Source organism: Petaurus breviceps, unplaced genomic scaffold, assembly GCF_028583685.1.
Source record: "Petaurus breviceps papuanus isolate PSGF00001 unplaced genomic scaffold, PetGlider_PUasm1.0 90791, whole genome shotgun sequence".
Taxonomy (NCBI): domain Eukaryota; kingdom Metazoa; phylum Chordata; class Mammalia; order Diprotodontia; family Petauridae; genus Petaurus; species Petaurus breviceps.
The window spans coordinates 52,699-67,536 of NW_027187346.1; the positions used below are offsets into that span (position 1 = coordinate 52,699).

At 49.4% G+C, this 14,838-nt stretch overlaps 4 protein-coding genes and 1 long non-coding RNA gene across 5 annotated transcripts; 2 read left to right on the top strand and 3 right to left on the bottom strand.

Moving 5' to 3' along the window:
- The first annotated feature begins 4,240 nt into the window (after positions 1-4,240).
- Positions 4,241-5,148, top strand: LOC138147361 (histone H1.4-like). Its single transcript, XM_069069752.1, has one exon. It carries the CDS (start codon positions 4,374-4,376, stop codon positions 5,028-5,030), a length of 657 nt encoding a protein of 218 aa, XP_068925853.1. The 5' UTR covers positions 4,241-4,373; the 3' UTR covers positions 5,031-5,148.
- Positions 5,149-5,590: 442 nt separating this feature from the next.
- Positions 5,591-6,049, bottom strand: LOC138147362 (histone H3). The gene has a single exon (XM_069069753.1). It carries the CDS (start codon positions 6,044-6,046, stop codon positions 5,636-5,638), a length of 411 nt encoding a protein of 136 aa, XP_068925854.1. The 5' UTR covers positions 6,047-6,049; the 3' UTR covers positions 5,591-5,635.
- Positions 6,050-6,690: 641 nt separating this feature from the next.
- LOC138147363 (histone H2A type 1-like) lies at positions 6,691-8,789 on the bottom strand. The gene has a single exon (XM_069069754.1). It carries the CDS (start codon positions 8,683-8,685, stop codon positions 8,293-8,295), a length of 393 nt encoding a protein of 130 aa, XP_068925855.1. The 5' UTR covers positions 8,686-8,789; the 3' UTR covers positions 6,691-8,292.
- A 172-nt stretch (positions 8,790-8,961) lies between these two features.
- LOC138147364 (histone H2B type 2-E) lies at positions 8,962-11,630 on the top strand. The gene has a single exon (XM_069069756.1). It carries the CDS (start codon positions 9,041-9,043, stop codon positions 9,419-9,421), a length of 381 nt encoding a protein of 126 aa, XP_068925857.1. The 5' UTR covers positions 8,962-9,040; the 3' UTR covers positions 9,422-11,630.
- Positions 11,631-12,493: 863 nt separating this feature from the next.
- On the bottom strand, positions 12,494-13,875 carry LOC138147365 (uncharacterized). Its single transcript, XR_011164782.1, has 2 exons — positions 13,617-13,875; positions 12,494-13,260 (listed from the first exon to the last, which is right to left on the bottom strand). It is a non-coding gene; the product is annotated as an uncharacterized lncRNA (long non-coding RNA).
- Positions 13,876-14,838: the final 963 nt, after the last annotated feature.

Sequence of the window (14,838 nt, forward strand, 5' to 3'; positions counted from 1 at the left end):
CCTTCCTTCCTTCCTTCCTTCCTTCCTTCCTTCCTTCCTTCCTTCCTCCCTTCCTTTCTCCCTCCCTCCCTCTTTTCCTTCCTTCCTTCTGATGAGGTGCAGGCTCTGGGAACCTTCCCTTGAACTCTGATGGAATCATCCCATTTTGATGAGGCATTTGCATGAGACCATAAGCCTTACATTGTGGTTGGGCCCAGACCTCTGTTACTAGAGGGCTAGGCTAGTAACCCTAACCTAGCCCTCCATTGTCCATCTACTTCCCACCCTTGAGCCTATCAAAATATCAATCCACCCTTGAACTGGCCTAGTCTGAGTTGTCTGTATCTTCACGTAGCCTCCAGCAACTTCCCACCCTTAATCACTCATTTCTCAGGTTCCAGACACTGGTCTTGCTGAGGTGCCTCCCTCTGTGGCCCCTCCCCCTGAGGCAACACCCACTCAGGCCTCAGGCCCTACCCCCGAGGCAGTCATAGAGGTATCTCCTCTTCTGACCCCTTCACCTCCTCAGATGCCGGCTGACCTTCCCCCTTGACAGCCAGATGCCCCAGTCTTAGCAGTCTGATCCAGTTCAGCCAGCACCCCCTCAGTTACTCTCTCACAGGAAGTGGGACTTCCAATCTCCCTTGCCAAGCCCTTGTCCCCACACCACCTTCAGGGCTTTTTCCCTTTAGGGAAGCGGTGCTCTCTTTGGGTGGGACAACTAGAGTGCATGTCCCATTCTCCATTTCGAATCTCAATCAAATTAAAGAAAAGTTGGGTAAGTTCTCCTAAAACCCAACAAAGTTTACTGAAGGCTTTGGGGACTTATCCCTGCAATTCCAGCTTTCTTGGGGGTGATTTGCATATGCTCTTCTCTACCTGTTGTTCCACTGAGGAGAATCTGGGAATAAGCCCCCAAATCTGGGGATCCTTTGGCTAGCAATGACCGCAGAAAATACCCCCCAGGAACAGCTGCTGTTCCCACTAGTGACCCAGGATGGGATTATTAAATCCAGGAGGAGAGGGAAAAGAGAGACCATATGGTACTTTGCCTGTTAGAAGGCCTAAGCACTGCATTTCAGAAGCAAGTAAATTATCAGAAAGTTAGAGAAATTTCTCAGACAAATCAAGAAAACCCTGCCCTTTTCCTAGATAGACTCATAGAAGCTATTAAAAGGTATATAAATTTAGATCCTGACTCTATGGAAGGGGCAGCAATCTTTAACATGTATTTCATTAATCGGTCTGCCCGAGATATTAGGAGAAAACTGCAGAAATTGGCATTGGGACCCCAAACACCTCAGGCCCAATTACTGGAGACAGCCTTTGGAGTCTTTAATAACAGAGACCTGGTTGCAGCAGAGGAGAAAGAATGCAGGGAGCGAACCAGAGACAGAGAACATGCTCCATTCTTGGCTGCTGCCATGGCCAGGAAAAGCCTCTCGAGGGGACCCCCTCGGAGGAAGCCCAGTCACTTGGGCAGGGGTAAAACCTGCTTTGATGCCACAAAGAGGGTCACTGGTCCAAGGAGTGCCCCTCCAGGGTGCGGCCCCCCCCCCCAGGCAGCCCCAGGAACCAACACCTCTACAACTGTGCCCATCTGACCAGGAGGGACATTGGAGGAAGGATGCTCCCCAAGGTTGGAAAAGTGGTAGAGCCACCTCCCATTACCCTGTCCTCTAGTCTTCTCAAGACATGGGATGAGGGGGAAGCCTGGGGCTTGGCAGTGCTCCCACCTTCTCCATTTCCCTCACTGAACTCTGGACAAGCATCCAGGTCAAAGGTAAAATTACCCACTTTATTATGGCTGAGTTCTCTGTTCTAACCCATTGGCTCTACCCTCCCCTTGACCAATCAGGTCAGGGGCATGGAAGGGATGTCTGGTTATACATACCCAGGCTCCTGACTACTTGAGGATCTGTTGTTTGAACACTCCTCCCTTATGCTCTCCTCTTATCCTTTTTGACTCCTAGATCCTAAAGTGTCCATCCCCCCTCCCCCCCCCCCATCCAATTAAATCCAAGGGCTGGGAGGGACTGTAACCATTAATTGCTACTCAAGGCCCTGACTCATTCTGTCTAGAGTGGGGCCCAGACCACCAGGTGAAAGCTTTTGAGATTTTGAAAACTAAATTGACCACTCCGGGTTTACCCAATCTAGAAAAAACCTTTTTCTCTCTATGATGATTGAAGGAGAGAACAGGCTTTGGGAGTTGTTGCCTGTTTTTGAAAACTGTTAGATTCTGTGGCTGCTATTGCTTTCCATGTGCTAAATGTCCATAGAACAATTTAGGAAGGAAAGGGATATCTGATATCGTTTTGGCCCTGCCACAGTCATCTTTAATTCCTACCAGGGAAATTGTCCTTTCTCTATTTTGTTTGTTTGTTTGTTTTTTTGGTGCCTGTTTGGTCTTTGTTTGCTTAACCTCCTTGCCAAGTTTGTCCCCTCCAGCGTTCAAGCCATCCACCTCTGGATGACCACTAAGGCTATGCAAATCTCTGACTGAATCCAAGTTTCCAGCCCACTGGACCTGACATCATCCATGTTCTAGTCTGTCCCCTTGAATGTGAAGTCTGACCCCCTTGAATGGGACCCCGAGAGGCAGGGACAGCTCTATGCTCCTTGCCAGCAGGAAGCACTTTCAGAAGCTGAGACCTTGGCCCTTTACTCCAAAGGAATTGGGATCCCATTTATTTGAGGGGGAGAATGGTGAGGTGCAGGCTCTGGGAGGCCCCCCTTGAACTCTGATTGAATCATCCCATTTTGATGAGGCATTTGCATGAGGCCATAAGCCTTACCCTGTGGCTAGGCCCAGACCTCTGTTACTAGCTTAGCCCTCCATCGTCCATCTACTTCCCACCCTTGAGTCTATCAAAATATCGATCCCCCCTTGAACTGGCCTAGTCCAACATAGTAGTCTCCAGGTAGCCTCCAGCAACTTCCCACCCTTAATCATTCTTTGGCCTTATTAACTCCTCCTGAAGACCCTCCCCAAACTCCTCTTTCTAGACCACCCCTAGATTCCTCCCACAACCTTCTGTATTTAAGACCCCACCTCACCCATGTGGTCTGAGAGCACCATAGAATTTTCTAGCACAGACTTATTCTGTGTCCAATACAAGTGAAATTTTAATAAACTTTACTTTTCTTTGGCTGAGACGACTTGAGTCCAATTCATTCGGTAGGATCTGTTGTGTTGGTATTTTGGGGTCTCCAGAGCAACCCTAACCCTCTTTATGGGTAAGCTCTTCCTTCCCTCCCTCCCTCCCTTCCTTCCTTCTGTCTTTCCTTCCAGAATAAAATTCACAAGACCTTCAATGACTCCCCATTTGCCTATAGGATGAAGAGTACTGCTTGATCTTCAAGGTCTTTGACCATCTCTGGCCCCAAGCTCACTTTGCAGTGTTGCTTCACAAAGCTCCAGTCCGATGCATGCTAAACTGGTGACAATTTGGATTGTATTTCTTCTGCTACCCAGTCCTCATCTTCCTATTAGATTGTAAACTCCCCGAAGGCAGAGGCTCTATGGTTAATCTCTCCATCGTATCCCCCTAGCGAATGTCCCAGGATTGTACCTGGCACTTGTTGAGCGCTGGGGGGAAAAGTTGGAGTTGAAATGAACTATAGAGCCCCGCCCCCAACCCCAATCCTGGGTTTTCTCCCTGGTCTTTATTCGAAATCCCAGGATTAGCCCTTCGTAGGCCAGAATAGTGGCCCCAACCCAGATCGACTTCCGAAGCATGTGTGGGTCCCGCACAGACTATCCTCATTCCAGTGGCCCATTCCCATGGATGCCTATGCAGGGATCACCAGAGAGCCTGTGTTACTTCCCTCGCGGAGAAATGGGATTTCGGTGCAAATGTGGCGAGAAATTATTTCGGTTTTGTACGCACGAGAAGCCAAGGGTGTGCAGAAGCGTCCCCAGGAGAAAAGTGTCCCGGAAGCGAAGCGGTAATTTTCTAATTTAAAGGAAACACGAGGAGTTGCCTCAATTTGACCTGAGTTTTGCGGGTAGTTGGGGGACTTGGGAAAGGCTGGGCGCCTAGGATTTGAGGTTGAGCGAAGAAAATTCACGGGTCGTGAACCCCAAGGCTTCTCCCTTAAGTTTTGGACCGAAAGTGGGGGACTGCGTGCGGGGTTTTGTTATATTTTTCCCCTTTTTTTAGGGGCAAGAAACACAATCGCGAAGGAGAGCAGAATGGCTGTAGGTGATTGAGAAGGCGGGCTGCGCAGGCAGAGCGCACCAATCACAGCGCGGCTCCCTTCTCTATATATATCCCCCCGGCCAGGTCGGCCCAACTGTGGCGACTGTGTGCTGTCGTGTTTTTGTTTACTTCTCCCTTCGCCTCCTTTTCTCTTGTCTTTACGGTTCTCTTGGCCCGTGAGTGGAAAGGATGTCTGAGACCGCTCCTGCCCCGCCGGCCGCCCCCGCGCCTGCGCCCGCGGAGAAGACGCCAGTGAAGAAGAAGGCTGCAAAGAAGGCAGCTGGCGCTGGCGGAGCGCGGCGCAAGGCTGCCGGGCCGCCCATCTCGGAGCTGATCACCAAGGCCGTAGAGGCCTCCAAAGAGCGCAGCGGCGTGTCTCTGGCCGCTCTGAAGAAGGCGCTGGCGGCTGCCGGCTACGACGTGGAGAAGAACAACAGCCGCATTAAGCTGGGGTTGAAGAGCCTAGTGAGCAAGGGCACCTTGGTGCAGACGAAAGGCACCGGCGCGTCAGGCTCGTTCAAGCTCAACAAGAAAGCCCCGGCTGCTGAGGGCAAAGGCAAGGGCAAGAAGGCTGCTTCGGCGAAGGCCAAGAAGCCGAGCGCTGCAGCCAAGAAGCCTAAGAAGGCTTCGGGGGCCGCGGCCACCAAGAAAAGCGTGAAGAAGACGCCCAAGAAGGTGAAGAAACCGGCGGCGGTGGGAGGCAAGAAGGCGGCCAAGAGCCCCAAGAAGCCCAAGGCCACCAAGGCCAAGAAGGTGGCTAAAAGCCCAGCCAAGGCTAAGCTGGCCAAGCCCAAAGCGGCCAAGCCTAAGGCGGCCAAGTCCAAGAAGGCGGCGCCCAAGAAGTGAAGGAGTTTCTTCCCGCCGTGCCCCCCCCTCCTGGCCTCTTTTTATATGAACTCAAAGGCTCTTTTCAGAGCCACCCCATAGATCTCAAAAGAAAGATGCTGAATACGAACGAACATAACGTGCCTGCCTGGTTCAATTTTTCTGGGTCCCTTGCGGTGGGCGGGTATAGGTGTTGTGTGTGTGTGACGACAGGCTTTCTGAGAGGGAGCGCGGGGGGGGGGGGGGGGGGGGGGGAAGGGGGCGGGTGTTGGGGAAGGGGGAAAAAGAAAGTTAAAAAAGCCCACGCCTACACACACACACACACCCCCGTCCTCCTGGTTCCACGTGGCATCGATGACGTGGGGTGTGCGCCCGTTCCAAAGCCACGGGGGGAAGGGGGCGCGGGAAGAGTAAAGAAAGGCACAAGAAAAGGGGGTAGGTTTTTTTTTTTTTTTTTTGAGTTAGTGAGTGGCTGGAGTTGAAAACCAAGCGGGTGGTCGGTTTTCTACTCGCTACGCCACGGTGCTGCTCAAAAAGGGGAACCAGCGTACATGAAAACAGCTACTTTTTTCGAAACAGTGGGGTGGCTCTGAAAAGAGCCTTTGGTGGTGTAGCTTTTTAAGATTTCAAGCCCTCTCCCCACGGATGCGGCGAGCCAACTGGATGTCTTTGGGCATGATCGTCACGCGCTTGGCGTGGATGGCGCACAGATTCGTATCCTCAAACAGCCCGACCAAATATGCTTCACTCGCCTCCTGCAGAGCCATCACGGCCGAGCTCTGGAAGCGCAGGTCAGTCTTGAAGTCCTGCGCGATCTCGCGCACCAGCCGCTGGAAAGGCAGCTTGCGGATCAGCAGCTCCGTTGACTTCTGGTAGCGCCGGATCTCCCGCAGGGCCACTGTGCCAGGCCGGTACCGGTGAGGCTTCTTCACGCCACCAGTGGCCGGCGCGCTCTTACGAGCAGCCTTCGTAGCGAGCTGTTTACGGGGCGCCTTGCCGCCAGTAGACTTACGAGCGGTCTGCTTCGTACGAGCCATGACAAGACAAGAGAGAACTCCACGACCTAACAACCAGAGAACTACTGGGAAACAGAACCACACTCGCCTATATTTATATTGACGAGAACGTTCTGATTGGATCGTTCAAAAGCCCTGCGCCCGAATGAATTGGTGGAAAGGCAACCCTACCCGCCCTCGAAATTCCGAGCAATTTCATTGGATAACGCCCCCTCTCTTTCACTTCCTCCTGGGCTCTGTCTATTTGCTTCCCTTTGTTCTTTTTTTTCCCTTCCCGGGACAGCCGTTTCCTCTCGCACCCTAGCCTAACCCCCTTCCTAACTCAGCCCTTGTACTGCGCGCACACGCTCACGTGTTTTAATTAGTTTCGCCGTTTCCAGCTTGGGATTTTTTCTTTTTTACGAGATCACAGACTTTTCTTTTATCGGTCAGTCCGTTTGTTTCTGAGTCCTCTCTTTTATTTCACGTTCTACTTTCACATTGAGAATATTCTGTCGACTCTATTCCCGCCACCTGCACCGAGCCCGTTCACCGGCCGGGAAGACCCAGAGGGTACCCTTAACTGTAGGTCTTCTAGCTGGATCTCTGCCTTTCGTCTCCCTCCAAATTCCCCCTCTCCCCCCTCCTCCCCCCGCGCCCTTTCCCTCGATCTTCACATTCCAAACCCCGATTTTCTCAATATTAAAAGACACTCGGCATCAAACTTTTTTTTTTTTTTAATTATTGTACTCCTATGGCTCGCAGGCGACCCTAAATTTAAAGAGAGTCAGATGAGAGATGAAGCCTCTGGCAGGTCCCACCGAGCCTGATGATGTTTCCTGTCCTCCGTGGCGGTCCAGCTAAATTCAGGGAGCCTCGTCATCAGGTGGGCCCTTTGCTTATTTACGGAGGAGCTGCTCTTTGCCTGAGTGGACTGGGTAGGCACACATCCGGGCAAAATAACAGGTGCCTTTAGATCAATGTCACGGATATTTTAATAAGCGCCTACTTTCCCCAGTGAACCGTGCGGTTACAAGTTGGCCATGCAAAGACCAACAAAAGGGGAAAGCGTTTCTCGGGATTTGGGATACTAGTGGGGATCCGGTAGCTGGAGGAGGGGGAAACCCGAAGGATACAGCTTGTACCACAAAGAAATTTAAGGAGGGAAAGAGCACTAACAGCTAGCGCTGTCGGGTCAGGCTTCAACATAAACTGAGCTACAGACGAATTTAAAGATTCTGTGCAATGACCTATGTGAAGACCAAGAGACCCAGACAGAGGTGGAGTACCAAGAAGTCTGTGAAAAGGAGAGAGGCAAAAGGAAACTGTTGAAGGTTTGGGGGCCGGCCTAATTAATGCTTTAGAGCAAGATTATTTCCGGAGCTGTTAGGAGGGTGGGTGGATGGATAGATAGAAGGATGGGAAAGACTGGACCCAGAAGGATGACCAAGAACAGAGATGTTGCTTGTGGTTATACAATGAGGACAATTTGGACTGGGAACTGGGGGAGCGGTAAAGGAGAGGGAAAAGAGGTTTTAGGAACCTCCGTGACTGGGCTGGGGGGCAAACGACAAGGATCGAAATGGTGGCTCTGTCCGCGAAAATGGACAATTGGGGAAGGCGAGTGTGGGCTGGGGCCTGGGAGGAGACCAGAGTTGGGAACGTAGTCCTTGGTGAACCGTTATGGACAGGGAGTGAGCAAGCTAGGAGCCCAGGGAGAAGAGATGAAGGCTGGATTGTACAGGTTTGTGAGTTTCCTGGGTAAGGGAGATGAGGATTGTACCCTAGAGTGGGGGGACACGTCCAGGAGAGAGAGACATTCAAGCTTAGAGGTCCGGAGGTATAGAAGCTGCTGCTGCAGCACAAAGGAACCTGAGGAAGGGTCAGCCGCGTAGGAAGGGATACAGGAGACCAAGCGTTTCCAAACCCTCCCTTTTCCCGAGTAAGCTCCTTTCTGTGACCGTGACCGTGACTTCCCTGCCTCAAGTTGTGCGGCATCTTAGGGCAGAGGTAGCCTAGCCTCCACTCCAAGATTCCAGTGTGCTAAGTCAGTGATTCGACTCTAGGCAGTGATACTGTAGGATTACGATTCTTCTCCCCAAAGTTAGGAGGTGGCCAAAAAGCACTGGCAACTACGATCACCCTGGATTTTCCCCGAGCAGACCCGGCCGCGTGTATCAGCTCTTTGTTTGGAAAGGTGGGTGGCTCTGAAAAGAGCCTTTGGTTTCTGCGTGGCAGACGAGTCTCTCCATTTCCAGAGGGACTATCCGTCCGTCAGCAGTGCTGGCTTACTTGCCCTTGGCTTTGTGGTGACTCTCGGTCTTCTTGGGCAGCAGCACGGCCTGGATGTTGGGCAGGACGCCGCCCTGAGCAATGGTCACCTTGCCCAACAGCTTGTTGAGTTCTTCGTCGTTGCGGATGGCCAGCTGCAAGTGGCGAGGGATGATGCGAGTCTTCTTGTTGTCCCGAGCCGCGTTGCCTGCCAGTTCCAGGATCTCGGCTGTCAGGTACTCGAGGACGGCGGCCAAGTACACCGGAGCGCCGGCGCCCACGCGCTCGGAGTAGTTGCCTTTTCGGAGCAGGCGGTGCACTCGGCCCACCGGGAACTGCAGGCCGGCCCGGGAAGAGCGGGACTTCGCCTTGGCGCGAGCTTTGCCTCCCTGCTTTCCGCGGCCAGACATGGTGGAGAGATGAAGAGGTGAGACGGCAGCTTTTCTAGAACAGGCAAGAGACGGGAGAGAGAATGCTTTCCACTCGAGAGCGAACCTATTATCCTGTGAGGTGGTAGCCTAAACGGCGCTATCCGATTGGTTCCAAACGTCTTTGGACGAACCAGCCAATGGAGAAGCAGATTTGGGATCTTCTCATTTACATATGCCCTTCCCACCTGGGACGGATTTAACCAGGCTCCGTCCAATCAGAAGGAAGACTCCGTCATCCCTTATTTGAATACAAGCCCTATAAATAGTCTGAACTCGACGCTGGCCCTTTCATTCCCTCTCTCGATCGCAAGTCTGTATTGAAGTGCTTGTAGCCATGCCTGAGCCCGCCAAGTCCGCTCCCGCTCCCAAAAAGGGCTCCAAGAAAGCCGTTACCAAGGCCCAAAAGAAGGACGGCAAGAAGCGCAAGCGCAGCCGCAAGGAAAGTTACTCCATCTACGTGTACAAGGTGCTGAAGCAGGTCCATCCCGACACCGGCATCTCGTCCAAGGCTATGGGCATCATGAACTCCTTCGTTAACGACATCTTCGAGCGTATCGCCGGCGAGGCCTCCCGCCTGGCGCATTACAACAAGCGCTCCACCATCACGTCCCGGGAGATCCAGACGGCCGTGCGCCTGCTGCTGCCCGGGGAGCTGGCTAAACACGCCGTGTCCGAGGGCACCAAGGCCGTCACCAAGTACACCAGCTCCAAGTAAACTGGAGGCCTGGGGGTGCCTGACGTCCCAACACACAACGGCTCTTTTCAGAGCCACCTACTTCTCTCTGCGAGAAGAGCTGACGCTCGAGTTGTTTGGCGAAAGGGACTTTCGTCGTGGTTTTTTTTTTTTTTTTTGTTTTGTTTTTTTGTCCAGAGCGTGGGGCGGGGTGGGAAAGGGAGTAAACTATGGATCCCCAGCTAGGGCTGCGCCTCGGGGCTCGTTAAGTTTCCCTCGGGGGAAAGGGAGGGAAATGACGGCTGCTGCCTACCCTCTTTTGCCTTTTTCTTTTAGCCACCACCCCGGTTTCAGATCAGGCTTCTTTTCTAAACTACACACAGTCGTCCGAGCACCAGCAGAAAAGCCTTTGCTCTTCGCGAGCACAAGAAGCTTGTCTTGCCCGCAAAAGCCTCTCGGAAAGGTCGGCCTAAGCGCGCGCCCGACAGATCCTCGGACACACCTCTCGTTGCTGGTAGAATTCACCGCCCGGGGCTCAGCTCTACAACCCCTCTCCCTCCCTTACTTGGCACTTGCTTACTCACACCCCAACTGGAATCTCGCCGACAGCTTCGGGGACACTGGACAGCGCCGGGGCCGGGGATGGAACGGGGCTGGACAAAACTGAAACTCCGGATCGAGAGGCTGCGCTCAATTCAATTCAGTGTGCACGTTTTTGTTCTTTAAGCCTAATCGCTGTCTCAGCTTCTAGGTGACTCCCCCAGGAAGGCGGAGGGGGTGGGGGTGGGGGTGGGAAAATGTGCTCTCCAGTGTTTAAAAATTTCAAAAGGCGTCGAAACAGACACGCTCTGCCCTCTGCGACCTTCCTCACATCCAACCAAGGCGGAGGCAGAACAGCGACGATAAAGAAACCAAAAGTTAAATGTTTAAATGTACAAAAAGTCGTTTTCGAGGAGCGAGCTGCGGCTGGGCACTGGGGGCGGGGGAGAGGGGCAGGGGATCAAGATAAGCTCTCTTCCTCTCTGCCCCCTGCCCCCTCCTTCCTCCCCACTGTGTCCAGGACTCTTGACACACTTTTACATTTAATCTGCATCATTAACATCGTCTCCTTCGATTTCTTAGGTCTAGAAGGGTAGGGAAGAGGGTGTGCACGGGAGTGGCGTGGCCTCCTTACTCTGGAAAACAGCCATCCAGGAACTGCGGTACCGTTAGTTCACAGTACCTAGATTGGCCCCTTCCCACCTTTTTCTTGTAGATTTCCATAGTGTGTCTTTCCCGAAGGCCGGATTGCCGGCGTCCCTGCCGAAGGTTTCCTTAGGTGAGGATTCCCCCAAATGACAGGTCAATTTGACCTAGTATGATTTAGCACCAACTCGAAGGAACCTAACTATATTACTTCCAGTAATCATTTCATGTGGCCAAAGCCGGGGCAAAACTTTTGCTATTGACCTAATCGTCGTGGCTTTTGAAAGAACATCAGATCAAAAAACCTGCAACATGTCTGAAAGTTTTGAGTCCATTCAATGTCCATTCACCAAGCTCCCTCCGTGGGCTACGTGGACCACTTAATTTTATATGTCAGAAGTATCTTTAAAAGTTTACTGATGATCTGACCTCTGAAATTATTCCCTCTTTCAACTGATATTCACTAAGGAATACCCAAGGGAAAAAATACGTCTATGATTTAACAGTTTCTCAACTACTACTAAAGTATTGGTTGTGTCGCATAGGAAGTCCTCAGTCCTCCTTGAAAATGTGCGTCGACTTACTAGACGAAGTCAAAATCCTGGGATTTGGGCTTTTGAATGAAGAGATAATGAGAAGACACCCCCAAACTCTCCTGTCCTGGGGAGGTCCACAGTGTTACACATGGTACTTATTTTCACTTATTCAATATTCATCAGTTGTGCTAACTCCCCCCCCCCTCCGCCCCCCCAAAGCGACAAATGTTACATTTGTCATATGAGATGGCTTTCTAGGAGAAGGAGAGAGTGTTACATGGGACACAATAATAATGATGCTATGGTGAAAAAGAAAATATCAATATGGATTTATAGAAGGGAAAAAAAAAAAAAGCAACAACTCCAAAGACTCCTGATCTCAAGCCACCTTAGCTGTGTGTGACTCAGGCTGAGTAATGGGACCACCCACAAAAAGCCTTAAATGAATTTCAATTCTTGAATCATTTCATAAACACCATATAAGCATCTACAAATTCACAGCAGCACAAATATAAACAATAGGATTTTGACCCCTTTGTCTCCATTATTGTGACGTCAGATTTCTTGGATGGTAACAAAAAGATTCAGTATAGAGCATTGGGGGGGGGGGGGGCTTGGGGAGGAGGACGGTCCTCAGGGCAAGAGGAATTTGCTCTGAAAGGAGAAAGAACGTGATAACATTAAAAACGTTCTGCTAGGACTAAGACGAAAAGGCACAGACTGACCTATTATAACAGTAAAAAAAAACCAAAAACCTTCCTCAGTTCTTTTAGCTACCATAGTAAATATCAGCAATATTATTACTACCTGTTTGTATCCCAAATATAACAGCCTTAAATCTTCAGATATTAGAACATTAAAAATCCAATTCACATGAAATAAACATTATAAGATAGGGTTAGCAGAACTGATAAAGTAACTTAGCTGGTTTTAAACTGTTCACCCCATATTGCTCTTCTCCACTCCCTGATCCATTATGGAGAGGACCATCCTCTTTTCCCTAGGGAAGAGAATAAAAATTTCCTGTTTTTATCCTGAGAAATCTCCATGTTCTTGATTAAATTTTGAATGGGGTTTTTCATCCCATACAAATATTTGCTTGAAGTTAAACTGTTAATCTATAAAATATTACTATGCTATATTGTTTTTTCAGACAATATTAATTTTCAACATGGCATTGTTATTCAGAAAATGGATAGGGTCTTGATTAATGATTTCATTGCTATAGGGAGCTCCCTTCACCAATGTAAGTTAGCATCTTCTTCAAAACCTAGTGTCTTAGAGAGAACAATTCGTTAAACTGAAGAAGTTACACACTAAGAAGGTTAGGTTTGCTCTGGAGACCCCAAAATACCACCACACTGGGTCCTGCCGAATGAATTTGACTCAAGTCTTCTCAGCAAAAGAAAAATAAAATTTATTAAAAGTTCACTTGCATTAGACACAGAGTAAGTCTGCTAGGTCATTCAATGGCACTCTCACTCTTCCATGGCATTCTATGGCACTCTCACTATTCTATGGCACTCTCATCCACATGGCATTCTATGGTGCTCTCACTATTCTATGGCACTCTCACAAACATGAAGACAGGATGGGATCTTATATACAGAAGGTTGTGGGAGGAATCTAGGGGTGGTCTAGAGGAGGAGCTTGGGGAGGGTCTTCAAGAGGAGTTAATGAGGTCAATGAGTGATTAAGGGTGGGAAAGTTGCCCAGAGACCACAAATAAGGGTGGGCTAGGCTAGTTCAAGGGTGGGAAGTCTAGCAACAGACCTGCCTCATCAAATGGGATGATTCAATCAAGAGTCCAAGGGAGGTTCCCAGAGCCTGTACCTCAAGGACTCAAAGAGAGCTCAAGGGGGCTCCCAGAGCCCATACCTCATCATTTCCCCCTCAAATAAATGGGACCCAAATTCCCTTGGGGTAAAGGGCAAATGTCTTAGCTTCTGAAAGTGCTTCCTGTTGGAAAGGGATGTAGAGCTGTCCCTGCCTCTCTCTAGGTCCTGTTCAAGGGGGTCAGACTTCACATTCAAGGTGTCAGACTCTGGAACATGGATGATACCAGGTGCAGTGGGCTGGAGAACTTGGATTCAGTCAGAGATTTGCATAGCCTTAGTGGTCATCCAGAGGTCGATGGCTTGAACCCTGGAGGAGACAAACCTGGCAAGGAGGTTAAGCAAACAAAAACCAAACAGGCATCAAAAAAAGTAATAATATTAAATACAATAAATAGATAAAAGACAATCTCACTGGTAGGAATGAAAGATGACCGAGTAAAGGCCAAAACATTGTCAGATATCCCTTTCCTTTCTGAATTGCTCCATAGACATTTAGCACATGGAAAGCAATAGCAGGCACAGAATCTAATAGTTTTCAAAAACAGGCAGTGTATCAGCAAGCACCCAAAGTCCCCAGGGTGGCTGCCCATACAGGTTCTTAGATCTGCTTTGTTAAAGGAAAGCAACTCAAAATGGGTTAACAAGCTTACTTTAATCAGTCAAACATATATCATTTACCTCGTTCAGGGGAAAAAGGTCAGCACCCTGAACTTCAAAGTATACAAGCAGAATTATCAAGACAGAAACAGATCAAGTAGACAGCTTTCCAAACTGTCCAACCATTACATCCATACCAAATCAATATCTGGGTTTCAACATCTGGATTTTTCAAAGCTGGGGGGCTCTGGACAATGGCTTTCTAGAATCCAGATCAAATCACAGAACACTTCTCAAAGTGAGCCCCAAAACAAAGCTGCAGATCAGGGTTTATATAGCCTTCTCCTGGCTCAGAGAATGTAACAACCTTATTGACTCACTGGCCAATCAAGAAGTATTTACTGAAAAACAAGCCTCCCACCCCAGATTCCAGGTGCACTTTAGCCTAGGGGCAGGGAAGATCTTAAAGTTTACATTCCCATTACAGGCAGCAACTCCCAAAGTTGTTTTCTCCTTCCATCATCACAGAGAGTAAAATATTTCTTCTAGATTAGGTAAAGTTGGAGGGGTGGTAAATTTAGACTGACACTTAACCCTTTCCTGGGTCACAGAAAGAGAACTGTGCAATATCATTGGGAATATAGATCCAGGTAATTTAATTCATTCTGGTTACTATTTAGCACCAAGAAAAATTTCAGTTCTGTGTAACTACAAAAACTGGAATTTAAGGTTACCAGATTGGTTATTCAATTGTTTTTATTTCAAAGTTTAAAATTAAGACCATGATTGTTACTGATAAACAGTTGTATTATCTATGTTGTATGAGAAGCAGTTTCTCTTAAAGTCTTGGAGTATTGTAATTTGGGAAATACATAGATCTGAAATTTTAAAGGAATGAACACTTGAGAAAAGTTTACTTGGCAAAAGGTCAAAAAGATATCCACTAAGATTCTCTTCCCTGTAGCCCTACCTCTGACAAGGCTAAGGTTATGGTGCCTTCTCACTGTGATCCAGCTCTGACCAGACTAGTGCCACAGTGACAAGTTACAACTGCTAAGATTCTCTTCCTTGTGGTCCCAGTTCTTCTTAGCTAGGGCTACAGAGCCCTCCCCCTGTCATCTCGCTCTGACGGAGCTGAGGAGACAGTAAGAGGTTAGAACCATTAAGATTTTTCTCCCTGTTGTCCTGGCTCTAACTGAGCTGGGGCTGAAGTGGAGTTAGAATAATAGTAGGGAATTTAAGTTAACCTCCCCCACCTGGTGTAAAAAAAGGGGGGAGGAGGCACAGCAGCTACATTGGAGCT

Coding starts and splice junctions, on each gene's coding strand:
- LOC138147361 (XM_069069752.1), top strand. CDS start 4,374: ATGTCTGAGACCGCTCCTGCCCCGCCGGCCGCCCCCGCGCCTGCGCCC.
- LOC138147362 (XM_069069753.1), bottom strand. CDS start 6,046: ATGGCTCGTACGAAGCAGACCGCTCGTAAGTCTACTGGCGGCAAGGCG.
- LOC138147363 (XM_069069754.1), bottom strand. CDS start 8,685: ATGTCTGGCCGCGGAAAGCAGGGAGGCAAAGCTCGCGCCAAGGCGAAG.
- LOC138147364 (XM_069069756.1), top strand. CDS start 9,041: ATGCCTGAGCCCGCCAAGTCCGCTCCCGCTCCCAAAAAGGGCTCCAAG.